At 39.5% G+C, this 13,856-nt stretch overlaps 1 protein-coding gene across 1 annotated transcript in view; it reads right to left on the reverse strand.

Moving 5' to 3' along the window:
• Positions 1–13,544, reverse strand: part of LOC114036156 (somatomedin-B and thrombospondin type-1 domain-containing protein-like) — a 50,111-nt gene extending 36,567 nt beyond the window's left edge. The window contains exons 1-2 of the mRNA XM_027852567.1: positions 13,424–13,544; positions 8,023–8,083 (exon numbers count right to left, since the gene is read on the reverse strand). Of these exons, the coding sequence (XP_027708368.1) occupies positions 8,023–8,029 (7 nt within the window). The 5' untranslated portion in view covers positions 8,030–8,083; positions 13,424–13,544. The remainder of the gene's footprint in view (positions 1–8,022; positions 8,084–13,423) is intronic.
• Between the last annotated feature and the right edge of the window lie 312 nt (positions 13,545–13,856).

The following is a 13,856-nucleotide window of genomic DNA, read 5'->3' on the forward strand; positions in this document are numbered from 1 at the left end:
GTGTGTGTGTGTGTGTGTGTGTGTGTGTGTGTGTGTGTGTGTGTGTGAAGGGGGAAAATGCATATCTGGTTTGGGGGGATATGTTTCTACACTAACTGTCCTTGCCTTACCTTCTTAGTAAAGCTCTTTCTAAAAGCTAATTGTCTGACATATAATCAATGGGGAATATACTGGTGGGGGCTTATAAACAATAGGAAAATTCAAAACCCTCCAGGTTACCCCTAGACCCCTGAGGATAATAGTTGTAGTAGTAATAGTAATAGTAGTAGTAGTAGTAGTAGTAGTAGTAATAGTGATGGTGGTAGTGGTAGTGGTAGTGGTAGTGGTAGTGGTAGTAGAAGTGGTAGTAGGTAGCTAGGTGAGGATAAGAGGAGGAGGAGGAGGAGGAAGGGGCGGGGAGGCAGCTAGGTGGTAAAGTGGATACAGCTCCAGCATTACAGTCAGGAGGACCTGAGTTCAGACACTTTTTTTAAATTTAAATTTATGTATTTTTAGTTTTTGACATTAATTTCCATAAGATTTTGAGTTTTAAATTGTCTCCCTCTCCCATTTCTCCCCCCACCAAGATGGCATACTATCCCATATAGGCTGTACATATATATTCACGTTAAGCATATTGTCCCATTAGTCATGATGTAAAGAACAATTAGAACTAATGGGAGGAACCACAAGAATGAAGCAATAAAACAAAACAACAAAGGAAAAGGAAAGCAAATAGTATGCTTCCATTTGCATTCAGACTCTCATCATGAGTCTTTTGGAGTTGTCTCAGATTCTTGCATTGCTGTGAAGAGCAAACTCTATCAAAGTCAGTCATCTCATAATGTGACTGTTATTGTGTACAATGTTCTTCTGGTTCTGCTCATTTCATTCATCATCAGTTCATGTAAGTCTTTCCAAGTTTTTTCAAATTCTGCCTGCTCATCATTTCTGATAGCACAATAGTATTCCATTACATTCATATACCACAACTTGTTCAGCCATTCCTCAATTTCCAATTCTTTGCCACCACAAAAAGAGCTGTTATAAATATTTTTGTACATATGGGTCCTTTTCCCATTTTTATGATCTCTTTGGGATACAGACCAAGAAGTGGTATTGCTGGGTCAAAGGGTATGCACAATTTTATAGCCCTTTGGGCATAGTTCCAAATTGCTCTCAAAAATGGTTGGATCATTTCACAACTTCACTAACAATGTAATAGTGTTCCAATTTTCCCACATCTTCTACATTTATCATTGTCCTGTTTTGTCATGTTAGTCAATCTAATAGGTGTGACATGGTACCTCAGAGTTGTTTTGATTTGCATTTCTCTAATCAATAGTGATTTAGAGTATTTTTTCATATCACTATAGATAGCTTTAGTTTCTTCTTCTGAGAACTACCTGTTCACATCCTTTGACCGTTTATCAAATGGGGAATGACTTGTATTCTTATAAATTTGACTTAGTTCTCTATCTATTTTAGAAATGAGACCTTTTTGGAAGACACTGGTTGTAAAAATTCTTTCCCAGTTTTTTGTTTCCCTCCTAATCTTGGATGCATTGGCTTTATTTGTGCAAAAACTTTTCAATTTAATGTAATCAAAATTGTTCATTTGCATTTCATAATGTTCTCTATCTCTTGTTTGGTCCTAAATTCTTCCCTTCTCCATAATCTGAAAGGTCGACTATTCCTTGCTCTTCCAGTTTGCTTATAATATTGGTCTTTATATCTAAATCATGTATCCAATTTGACTTTATTTTGGTATAGGGTGTAAGATGTTGGTCTGTGTCCAGTTTCTGCCATACATTTTTCCAGTTTTCCCAGTAGTTTTTGCTAAATAGTGATTTCTTATCCCAGAAGCTGGCGTCTTTGGATTTATCAAATAATAGATTAGTATAGTCATTGACTGTTGTGTCTTGCATACTTAACCTATTCCACTGATCCACCACTCTATTTCTTAGTCAATACTAAGTAGTTTGGATGATTGCTGCTTTATCATACAATTTAAGATCAGTTACAGCTAGGCCACCTTTGCATTATTTCCTTTGATATTCTGGACTTTTTGTTCTTCCAAATGAATTTTGTTATTGCTTTTTTTAGCTCTATAAAATAATTTTTGGTAGTTTGATTGGTATGGCACCAAATAAGTAAATTATTTTAGGTAGAATTGTCATTTTTATTGTATTAGCTTGGCCTACCCATGAGCAACTGATATTTTTTCCAATTATTTAGATCTGACTTTATTTGTGTGAAAAGTATTTTGTAACTGTGTTCATATAGATTCTGGTTTCATTTTGGCGGGTAGACTCCCAAATATTTTATAGTGTCTACAGTAATTTTAAATGGAATTTCTATTTCTGTCTCTTGCTGCCAGACTTTGTTAGTAATACATAGAAATGCCAATGATTTGTATGGGTTTATTTTATATCCTGCAACTTCACTAAATTTGTTTATTATTTCAAGTAATTTTTACTTGATTCTCTAGGATTCTCTAGACATACCATCATATCATCTGCAAAGAGTGATAGCTTTGTTTTTCTTTGCTATTCTAATTCCTTCAATTTTTCTTTTTCTTCTCTAATTGCTACAGCTAACATTTCTAACACGATATTGAATAACAGTGGTGATAATGGACATCCTTGTTTCACCCCTGATCTTATTGGATATGCTTCTAGTTTATCCTCGTTGCATATAATGCTTGCTGACAGTTTTTGATAGGTGCTATCTATCATTTTAAGGAAGACTCCATTTTCCTATGCTCTCTAGTTTTTTAATAGAAATTGGTGTTATATTTTGTCAAATGCTTCTTCTGCATCTATTGAGATAATCATATGATTTCTGTTAGTTTTGTTGTTGAAATGGTCAACTATGCTGATAGTTTTCCTAATATTGAACCAGTCCTGCATTCCTGGTATAAATCCTACCTGGTCATAGTGTGTATTATCCTCAAGATAAGTTGTTGTAATCTCTTTGCTAATATTTTGTTTAAAATTTTTGCATCTATATTCATTAGGGAAATTGGTCTATAATTTTATTTCTCTGCTTTGGTTCTTCCTGGTTTAGGTATCAGCACCATATTTGTATCATAAAAAGAATTTGGTAGGACTCCTTCTTCACTTATTTTCCCAGATAGTTTATAGAGTAATGGAATTAGTTGTTCTTTAAATGTTTGATAGAATTCACTTGTAAATCCCTCTGAATCTGGCCTCAGACACTTACTAGCTGTGTGACCCTGGGCAAGTCACTTAACCCTGATTGCCTCACCAAAAAGAAAAAAAAAGTAGTACTGGTAGTAGCAGCAGCAGTAGTAGTAGTAGTGGTAGTAGGGCACCCTCTAGGGACCCAACCTATCAGTACAAGGATGAATTGGGAAAGTTGGAAAAGACAGGGGAAGGGAGCATATACATGATTTTCTCATCACTTCTTATAAGGCAGCATAATACTTGAGAGTCAGTGATGAAAAGTAGAAAAAACATTAAACTTAAAATGCCTGAGAAATGGATTTGAATCTCAGCTCCGACATCACATAGTAACTATGTGATTATCAGCAGGTCATTTTACTTCTCTGGGCCTTAGTTTCCTCATCTGTAAAATGGGAATAATATTTATACTACCTACCTCTCCAATAAGTAGAGAGAAAAATTCTTTGAACAATGTTAAGTATTATATAAATATGAGCTGTTTGGGGAGTGGAGTGAGAGATATAAAAACCATATGTAGGAATATGGCACGTGGAGCAAGCCAGGGGAAGGGGAAGAGGAGGATCTGGGCAGACATCATAAGCTTAACCTTGAGAAAGGAGCAAGGGTAAAGACAGGTTAGGGAGGAGCTCATCTAGGATTCCAAAGGACCTTGGGATCCCACTGGCCTTCACTTTCATTGTACTCTGGGTTGCTTTTCTGTAAGCCCTTCACGGTTGATCCAGGGGAGGGGCAGCCCCTCCCTTAGGGAGTCTAATCTGATCCTCCACTACTCTGCATACACCAATCCCACTGCCACTGATACGACTGCCTCCCCTAGAAAAGGCATCATGATCATCTCCCTTAACCCAAGAAGATGCAGCAGACAGAACAGGAGACAATGACAAGGGGGAGTAGGTGAGGGAGTCGAGACGGCTGTTTCTGACATAGGTCAACAGTACAGGAATAGGATGGCTAGGAAGACAAGTCCCTCCTTCGTGCCCTATGTCCTTAGCTTCCCCTCCCAGGGCTTCAGACCCTTTACCCTCCAACCCTTTAAGTTGCCGTGGTAATTCCCTCTCACTGAAGCGGCTTGGACAGTTCATTTTGAATCTCTTAAACCTCTGGCCTTGGCTGTAAGGTCTTAGCAGCAGAAATCATTGTCTGGCCCGAAGTTCGATAAAACAAAGGATTGTTTTGTTAAGATGCTAGCTTTTGTGAACCATCGTTCTTCTCTCCCACATGTATGATAGTCACTAGGACTGTGAACTTTGGAACAGAATCTTCAGAGAAGTTACCTACAATATAGATATGAATAACTATTTCTTAAATTGTTTTTCAATTTTCAACCATTTAAGTTTTCTCCCTCCTACCTGCCCACCCCAGCACTACAAAAAAGAGAAAAGAAAAACAAAATTTTTGTAACAAATAAGAATAGTCAAGGAAAACAAATTCCCACGCTGGCTACATCCAAAAGTGTTTGTCTCATTCTGCATATTAGTCCATCACCTTTCTGTTAGGAAGCAGGTAGCTGTTCTCATCCTTGGTCCTCTAGAATCATGGCTGATCTGGGTTTTTAATTCTTTCAAAATTGTTCATTTTTACAATGCTGATGTCAGTATATGAGTTCTTCTACTACCACTCACTTCACTCTACATCAGTTCATACAAGTCTTCCCAGGCTTTTCTGAAATTGTCTCTTTCATCAGATGTTACAGTACCATAGAATTCCATTACATTCGTGTGCCATAATTTGTTCAGTCATTCTCCAACTGAGGGGCAACCCCCATCCCTTAGTTTCCAGTACTTAACCACTACAGAAAAAAGCTGCTGTAACTATTTTGTACATATAGGACATTTTCCTATTTCTTTGATCTCTTTGGAGTGTAGGCATAGTCATAGTAACACTGGGTCAAAGGATATGCACAATTTAGAAACTATGTAGGCATAGTTCCAAATCGCTTTCCAGAATAGTTGGACCAATTTACAGTTCCACTAAGAGTGAATTTTTAGGGCAGCTATGTGATACGATGGATAGAGTGCCAGGCCTGGAGTCAGGAAGACGCATCTTATTGAATTTAAATCTGGCCTTAGACACTTACTAGCTGTGTGACCCTGGGCAAGTCATTTAACCCTGTTTGCTTCAGTTCCTCATCTGTAAAATGAGCTGGAGAAGGAAATGGCAAACCACTCCAGGATCTTTGCCAAGAAAACCCTAAATGCGGTCATGAAGAGTTGGATACACTGAACAATAAGAGAGAATTTAGTGTGCCTGTTTTTCCACAGCCCCTCCAATGTTTGTCATTTTCCTTTTTTGTCAACTTTGCCAATCTGATGGGTATAAGGTAGAACCTCAAGTTACTTTAATTTTTATTTCTCTAATTGTTAGTGAGCTGGAGCATTTTTTCATATGGCTATAGATAGCCTGGATTTCTTCTTCAGAGAACTTCATATGCTTTGACCATCTTGTTCATATCCTTTGACCATATGAAACTCTATTGTTGATTAAATTCACTGAAGTTTTTCCTCCAAAAAGATTTGCAGTGAAATTTGCAAGTAGATGGGAGTGTTTTATGAAACATGTTACTTCAGCAGAGGAGTTGAAAAAAAAACCATGTTAGGAAGGGGGAGCCAAGATGGTGGAGGGAATTGAGCATTTCTATTGAGTTCTCCCAACCCAGCCTTCTAGACAACATTATAAAAAATGCCTCAAATCAAATTCTGAGTGGGATAACAACAAAAAAGTCATGTTATCTCATTTTTCTATCCCAGGATACTCCTACCAGAGTATTCCTACTCTGGTAGGAAGGCTGAAAGAGAGATCTGCCTATGGACACTGGGGTGGAGGTAGGCCAAAAGCATGTGTAGAAGAAGCTCTGGGACCTGAAGGTGGTGGTGGCAGCAGCAGCAGCAGCAGGGGTGGTGGTACCAAGAGTGGTAAAGGGACTAAACTCCTGGTCAGAAAAATATTACAGAGGACCCCTATGGTAGCACTGGGCACAGGACCAAGCATCATTTGGCAGATCCTTTACCCATTACTCAGTTCCAGATTGAAATTTCAGGGTGGAGAGTAATGGTTATGGTCTTCAGTCACAACAAAGAGAAGCCCTACCTAGGTAGGGACCAGAGTGCAGACCAGGAGGATAGTGATCAGAACTCTCCCCAAATCACACCACCTTGGAAGCATCAAAAATCTACAGAGTCCCAGTTCTAATCATAGAAACTTAGACTAGCCATCCCCTCCCTAAGGGTGAACAGAGTCCAACTCTAACATAAAATCCAAAGTCAAGAAATAATGTGGGGAAATGAGCAAACAGCAACAACAAAAGAACCTCACTGTAAAAAGTTTCTATGAATTGGAAATTAAGAAATGCCCATCAATTGGGAAATGGCTGAACAAGTTGTGGTATGTGAATGGAATTGGATGCTATAGTGCTGTAAGAAATGACGAGCAGGTAGATTTCAGAAAAACCAGGAAACACTTACATGAACTGATGCTAAGTGAAGTGAGCAGAACCAGGAGAACATTGTACACAGTAACAGCAACACTATATGATGATCAACTATGAATGACTTAGCTCTTTTCATCAAGACAATGGTCCAAGACAATTCCAAAAGACTCATGACAGAAAATGCTATCCATATCCAGAGAAAGAACTATGGAGTCTGAATGCAGATTGAAGCATATTATTTTCACTTTTTGGGGGTTTTTTTTCATGGTTTTTCCCTTTTGTTCTGTTTCTTCTTTCACAACATGACTAATATGGATATAAGTTTAGCATGATTGCATATGTATAACCTATATATACACATACACAGGTTATATAGATATAGATATCAGATTGCTTGCTGTCTTGGGGAGGGGGAATGGGAGAGAGAGAGAAAAATTTGGAACTCAAAATCCTATAAAAAATGAATTTTGAAAACTATCTTTACATGTAATCGGAAAAAATAAAATACTATTTACTAAAAAAATAAAATAAAGAAAAAGTTTCTATGGAGACAAGGAAGCTCAAGGCACAAACTCAGGACAATGACTTGAAAACATCTACAAGCAAAGCCTCAAAGGAAAAAAATCCAGATTGAACATAAGACCAACAAGAATTCCTAGAAGAGCCAAAGAAAGAGATTGAATAAAAGAGCAAAAAAATTTAATTTAAAAATCAAATTGAAGTGGTAGATGAAAAAATGGGAAAAGAAATTAGAAAAATTCAAGAAAATTATGAAAAGAGGTACAAAATCTCAATGAAGAAAGTGATTACTTAAAAAGCAGAATTGGTCAAGTGGAAGGTAATGACTCCATAAGACATCAAGAAACAATTAAAGTCGATAGACGGAAAAAACAGAAGAAAATGCAAACTATCTCATTGGACAAACAAATAACCTTGACCTAGGTTATGCTGACCAGAAAATTCAAAGATTGGTGCAAAGAGTTTTCTCACAATTGTACATCTCAAGCAATATATATACATCTTATCTGAAAACTGAGCTCATACTGATCAATCAGTTATTATTCACCTGTTCCTTTGATTGTTCACAGGCAGTTTGGGGAGTGAGACATTTCCTTTTCTGACTTCAGGGAATTGCACCTGTTCAATCTCTTTCTCCCAACTTGGAAAGTCCCTAATTTATCATCCAATTAGGAATCTGATTACCTAATGTTGTATTGTTTTATTTTAATTTATGGGTCTTATTTAATTGTTTTTAATGTATAAAAGTGTCTCCCCCTATATTCAGGGTCCAGGACTAAGCTGAAGAGGTCTGGTGCCACTTTGTTAGGCAACTGGCATGCATTGCTTAATAAATTGATATGCTGAGAAAATGGAACCTTTGTTTTCCTCAGTCATTTCATTTTTTACCTGCCATGGTGGTGGTGGTGGTGGTGGTGGTGAAGGAATGTGTACTAGGAGGCTGGAAATCCTGTTGGAAGAGAAGATAAAAAAGAGGAGATAAGAATACCTGATATTATTAAATGCATTGAAATTTTGAAGGCTCTTGTTTTCTTAAATAAATGTTTCCTGTAAGAAACTGACTTACATCTAGAAAAAAAAATAGGTTATACAGCCAACAAGTCACTTTTCTCTACTAATGTAAATTCTGTCTCAGAATCTCTTAGCTTCTAGGAAATATTGCCTGGACCCTAAGAAATGAACCTGTTTCCTCTAATCTCAAATTCATTTTGCAGCCAGTCCCTCTGAGTCCCCTAAGAAGCATCTGTCTGCTCATCTCTTTGCATAGTTCACAGCTTCACTGCTGCCTTTCTCCTTATCCTTAATGGGGGAAAAAAAATCATTCCCTAATTAACGTCTTCCAATTCTGTCCAGAGAGGTCTCAAGCACTTCTAAAACATTAGAGCTGGAAGGATCCTGAAAGCATAGGATGTCAAAGCTTGAGAGACCTTAGAAAATAGAATGTGAGAGCTGAGAGACTTTGGACCCCAAAATGCCAGAATTGGAAAGGACCTTTGACAATAGTTCCTACCACAGTTCCTTGAATATAATAGTTGATTAATCAATGTTTGCCAATTTTAATCAAATTGAATGTTAGAGCTGGATGAAGTATTAGAATATGAAATGCAAGAATTTAAAAAATCTTAGAGATCATAGATGTAAAACTGGAGGAGATTTCAACAACCTTCTAGTACAACTTCCCCATTTTTACAGATGAGAAAACTGAGGCCCAAGTAGGTTAAGTGAGTGACTTGCCCAAGTTCACAAAGGTAGTAAATATCAAAGGTGGAATATGACCCCAGGTCTTCTGACTACAGATCTCTTGTTCCTTCCATAATACTATGTTGATTCTCTCCTGTCCATCCAGTTCATCCCTCTTATCTTCCAGTGAAGGAACCTGAGACCCGAAGAAGAGGAGTGACTTTCTCAAGGTCACACAACAACTGACAGAACCAGAGGATTAAACTCAATACTTGAGATTTCCCTTCCCCTTCCCTTCAAGTCTAGGTGACCCAGTGTATAGAACCCTGTGCCTCAAGTCACAAAAACCTGAATTCAAATCTGGCTTCAAACACTTAGTAGCTACATGACCCTAGGAAAGTCACTTTATCTTCATCATTGTCTCCAGAAACTCTTCTTGACAGATCAGATTAGTTCTGTACCTCACACCTCCTCAGTACCCCTTTCCCCTTGGACTCCTCCCTCTCTCTGATTGGTGAGGGTGGAGGGAGGACACTGGCATTCCAGATCCTCTATTTAAGGAAGAAGCCCAGGGAAGCCACATCATCAATTCCCATCTGGCTGCAGGTAGGAAATGAAACTTCATTATTTCCCCCTTACAGAATGCCCTCCTTCTCTCCCACTACCCCCCTTTTTCAGCTTATTTTAATGTTAGATTGGGAGCTCCTTCAGGGCAGGTAGTATCTTTTATCTTTCTTTGTATCCCCGGGACTTAGCACTGTACCTGGAACATAGTAGGTGCTTAATATATGTTTTTCTTTTTTCCCTTCCACTATATTATCACCACCACTGTCTAAAGTCACTTGCTAAAGGCTTCTAAGCCTTGATCAACCATGCAAATTACCTGACATGATGAAAACCCCACAGTGACAAAATTCAACTTAAAGAAACCTGGAGCCAAGTCCTTTCTGCAAAATCAAAATGGTTTCTGAATTAATGTCAGATTTTCCTGAGATTTTTGGGAAAGGCGGGGAAGGGTGGAAGTGAATTTCCTTTGTGAGACAATAAAGAATGTTCTCCCCACTCTCTCAGATACAAGAGTCTATTTCCAACTTATATCTACGAAGTTTGTTCTGAGACAAATGACTGCCCATGAAGATAATGCAGTCATTAATCCTTTCGGAGATGGGTTTGTCACAGCCAACTTCCCATCTGGGTAATTAAACCAGCTGGCAATTCCCTATTAGAGTCACTGCTGTCTGGAGACACACAGAGCCCTGAGCCTCCCGTATACCAACACTGGAGTTCTGAGGTAAGGATCCGTCATGAGGTGACCTGAGGACATCAGAGGCTCACACTGCACAGGTTTTCAAGGGTCCTGGGAAGGGGAGGAGGGGATTATGGTTGGTGATTGCTCCACCCTCTCCCCTCTGACCAATATCCCCCTTAACACTTCTATAAAGCTATTCACAGATTGTTTTTAATGTTTCCAAGTTTGTTTTCTTGGGTATCTGCAATTACTACCTACCCCATCTCCACCTCACTGGTATCCTTAAAGGCAGTGTTTGTGTTCTCAACTTCCCTACTAATTCTTCATAGTCTACTTTAGGGCTCTGTGTAAGGTGATCCTAAGAACCCCAGCAAATCATGTTGGAGTTTCCTTTCCCCTCTTCCCCTTCTCCTCCGCTGCCCCATTATGATCAATATGATATCTGGCTAAAATGATTTCACATCAAGGGAAGTCTTGAAGTGGGAAAGTGTCAAGGAAAGGGCAGGATTGAAGAGTTTCAGTGGAGGTGACTTGAATTATAGACTATCAGAGCTGGGAAGGGCCTTAGAACACAGAATGTCAGAGCCAAAAGGGGCTCTACCGTTTTACTAAGAAAACTGAGACTCAACCAAGTGAAACAACTTTTCCAAGGCCACACAGCAGGTTAGTGACAGAGCCAGAAGAATCTAGGTCTCATGACCACTAACTGGTCCAATTCTCTTTCTACTGGGAATCAACTGTATGCATGCGAGTCCCTCATCTTTTTTCTTACCCACCAGGAAAGCCATCTTCTTTCCCTCACACTTGAGCCTCTTGCCCACCACCAAAGTACTGCTTCGCTCCAAAGAGAAGAACCCAAATCATAGAGCCCTAAGGGCCAGGTCTATCCTCAATCACATACTGTTTTTCTGCACCCACTCTCTGGAAACCCATCTTGATTTTTCTTCTTCTTTAATTCTCCCCTATCTCATCTAAGCACCACCCACCTCTAGCACACAACAATAAACCTCTGTAAGACTGAGCCTCCCAAAGAACATAGAATAGAGAATATTGAATGTTAATATGAGAAGGGCCCCTAAGACTTAGAAGCCGCCCACTCTATGCATTGGACCAGCCCTAAACAGAGGAAACTCGCAGTAAAGAAACTCCTTCTGCCAAATGAAATCACTACCTGCTCTGCAATTTATTTTCTCAGAAAATTTCCTAAAGCAACAAGAAATTGTGGCTTGCCCAAGGTCACACAGCCAGTATGTCTCAGAGGCAAGACTCAAACCCAGGTCTTCCTGACTCCAAGGCCAAACTGTCTATTACTCCAAGCTGCCATCTAGTTCTGCGCATAGTCAGAATTTAAAATATAATGTTGACTGACTAGGTCAGCTGTTAAGAAGTAGAGGATAGGGGCAGCTAGGTGGCGGAGTGGATATAGCGCCGGCCCTGGATTCAGGGGGACCTGAGTTCAAATCCGTACTCAGACACATAACACTTACTAGATGTGTAACCCTGGGCAAGTCATTTAACCCCATTGCCTACCCAAAAAAAAAAAAAAAAAAGAAAGAAAGAAGTGGAGGATTAAGTGCATTTCGGTTGGCCCTAGCTGATAGAGTTGGGGTAGTGGGTAAAAGTTATGATGGGCGTATTTTGGTTCATTATCACGAGGAATGTCTAAAACAAAAATGTCCAACAATGGAATGGGGAGGGTAACCAATTCCTTCTCACCGGATGAAACAAGTAGGTGGCAAAGTGGATAAGGCATTGGACTTAGAGTCAGGAAGACCTGAATTCAAATGTGTGACTCCGAGCACTTGCCCCCTCTCAGCCTCTGTTTCCTCATCTACAAAATGGGGGTAATTCTAGCACTTACCCCCAGGGTGGTTGTGAGAATCAAATGAGACAACTTATATAAAGTACTAGAAAACCTTGAATGCTAGCTAATGATTATTATTTATCGTTTGTTAAGTAGCATAAAGACCTGTGAAGGACGCTGCAGAATAGGATTGACACCCCACGGGGCGGGGGTGTGGAGAGTTGGACTAATAGCAAGTCACTAGCTGCACTCTAAGATCCCTTCTGACTAATTCAATGATCCCATCCCTCTCTCTCCCTCCCCCACAATCACCTCTTCATTTTCAAGGACTATGTTCAGTCCTTCCTCTAAGTGAGGTCCAAGGCTGGCCTTCTATCTGATCAGGTTTTCATTACCAAGCATTAATAATGAATGTGAAAATGATTAACTAAGCAATTGGAGCTCGGGGTTATTGGACATACTCTTCTGTCCATCTACAGAACTGACTAATGGCCAGATCATGGAGCTGGCAGTCAGGACTCCTGGGTCCAATTCTCCGCTCTGCCTCTTACTCATCTGGCAATGAGCCAGTTCCTTCCTTTCCTTGTGCCTCAGTTTTCTCCTTAGGTGAAGTCAGGACAAATCAAAGTCCCTGGCAGAGCACCATTTGCAGTTCCAATGAACAAATCTAGAGGAAGGTAGCTAATACATTTTAAAAATACAGCCTAAGATTGAAGCTTACTATTTTCACTTTTCTGTGTTTTTTTAATGGCTTTTTTCTTTTGTTCTGTTTCTTCTTTCACATTATGAGTAATGTGGAAATACGTTTTACATGATTGCACCTGTATAACCCATATCAGATTGCTTTCTGTATCGGGGAGGAGGGAGGAGAAGGAGGGAGGGAGAAAAATTTGGAAATCAAAATAAAAAAAATGAATGTTGAAAATTGTCTTTACATGTATTGGAAAAAAAGAAAAAGAAAAAATGCAACCTGAAAGCCTGCAATAAACATTTACTTCTTAAAAATACCACGTTCTAAGGACCCCAAAGCCTGAAATGCAAAGTTGTTAGAATCACTGTTGCTCCCTAATATCCTCTTAACATTTAATAAAATAAACCTTAAACCTCACCCAGCAAGTATTCCAACACCCATGCTCCTCTGGCTGCCTGTCCCCATGGGCTCAGCTGTGTAGAAAGAAACGTTTCTTACTATTCTCTTCCCTCTCTGCCTCCCTTAACTGTTGTTAAGTCCTTGGCATGCAGGGTTTGCTTAGCTTGCAGTGACCTCAGCTCCTGTTCAATGCTTGGACCAGGTGATGAAGTGGGTGTTATTGCTAAGCTCTCCTAGAGAGCTACCATATACCTGTTGTGAAGCATGCCTCAAAGAGTGTGTGAGTGTGTGTGTGTGTGTGTGTGTGTGTGTGTGTGTATGAATGCCACAGTGTGTGTCCTAGGGACACAACACAAAGTATTTTATTGAGCTCCCAGTAACAAATGCAACATGAGGTGTGCCTGGAAAGGTCAGAGAATTGGCAAAGAATAAAAATGAAAATCAAGGACATTAAATAGAATTTTACCTTTTGGCAGAGGGTCTGTACTGGGTAAAGTGATGGGAAGTCCTTGTTTTGGAACCATGGAGCTGAAAGGAAACTTAGTACAAGGGATATCAGATCAGAAGGGAGCCTTAAAATAAGAATTTCTGAACCAGAAAGAACCTTAGAATAGAGAACATAAAATGTCAAAGCAGAAAAGGCCCTTAGAACATAAAATTTCAGACCGAGGAGGAGCCTTGGGCATAGAGCATCAAATGTCAGAGCTCAGAGGGGCCTTAGAACACAGAATGTCAGAACTCCTACAGATCTTAGAACAAAGAATGTCAGAGCTAGGAGGGAGCTTAGAACATAACATTTCGGATAAATGAAAGGCCCTTAGACAACAGAACGTCAGAGCTGGGAGGTTGCTTGTATACAAGGGGTCTGATACATGTGCAGAGTGCCTTGGTTAGCATCT

Source organism: Vombatus ursinus, unplaced genomic scaffold (assembly GCF_900497805.2).
Source record: "Vombatus ursinus unplaced genomic scaffold, bare-nosed wombat genome assembly UNPS02000580.1, whole genome shotgun sequence".
Lineage (NCBI taxonomy): Eukaryota > Metazoa > Chordata > Mammalia > Diprotodontia > Vombatidae > Vombatus > Vombatus ursinus.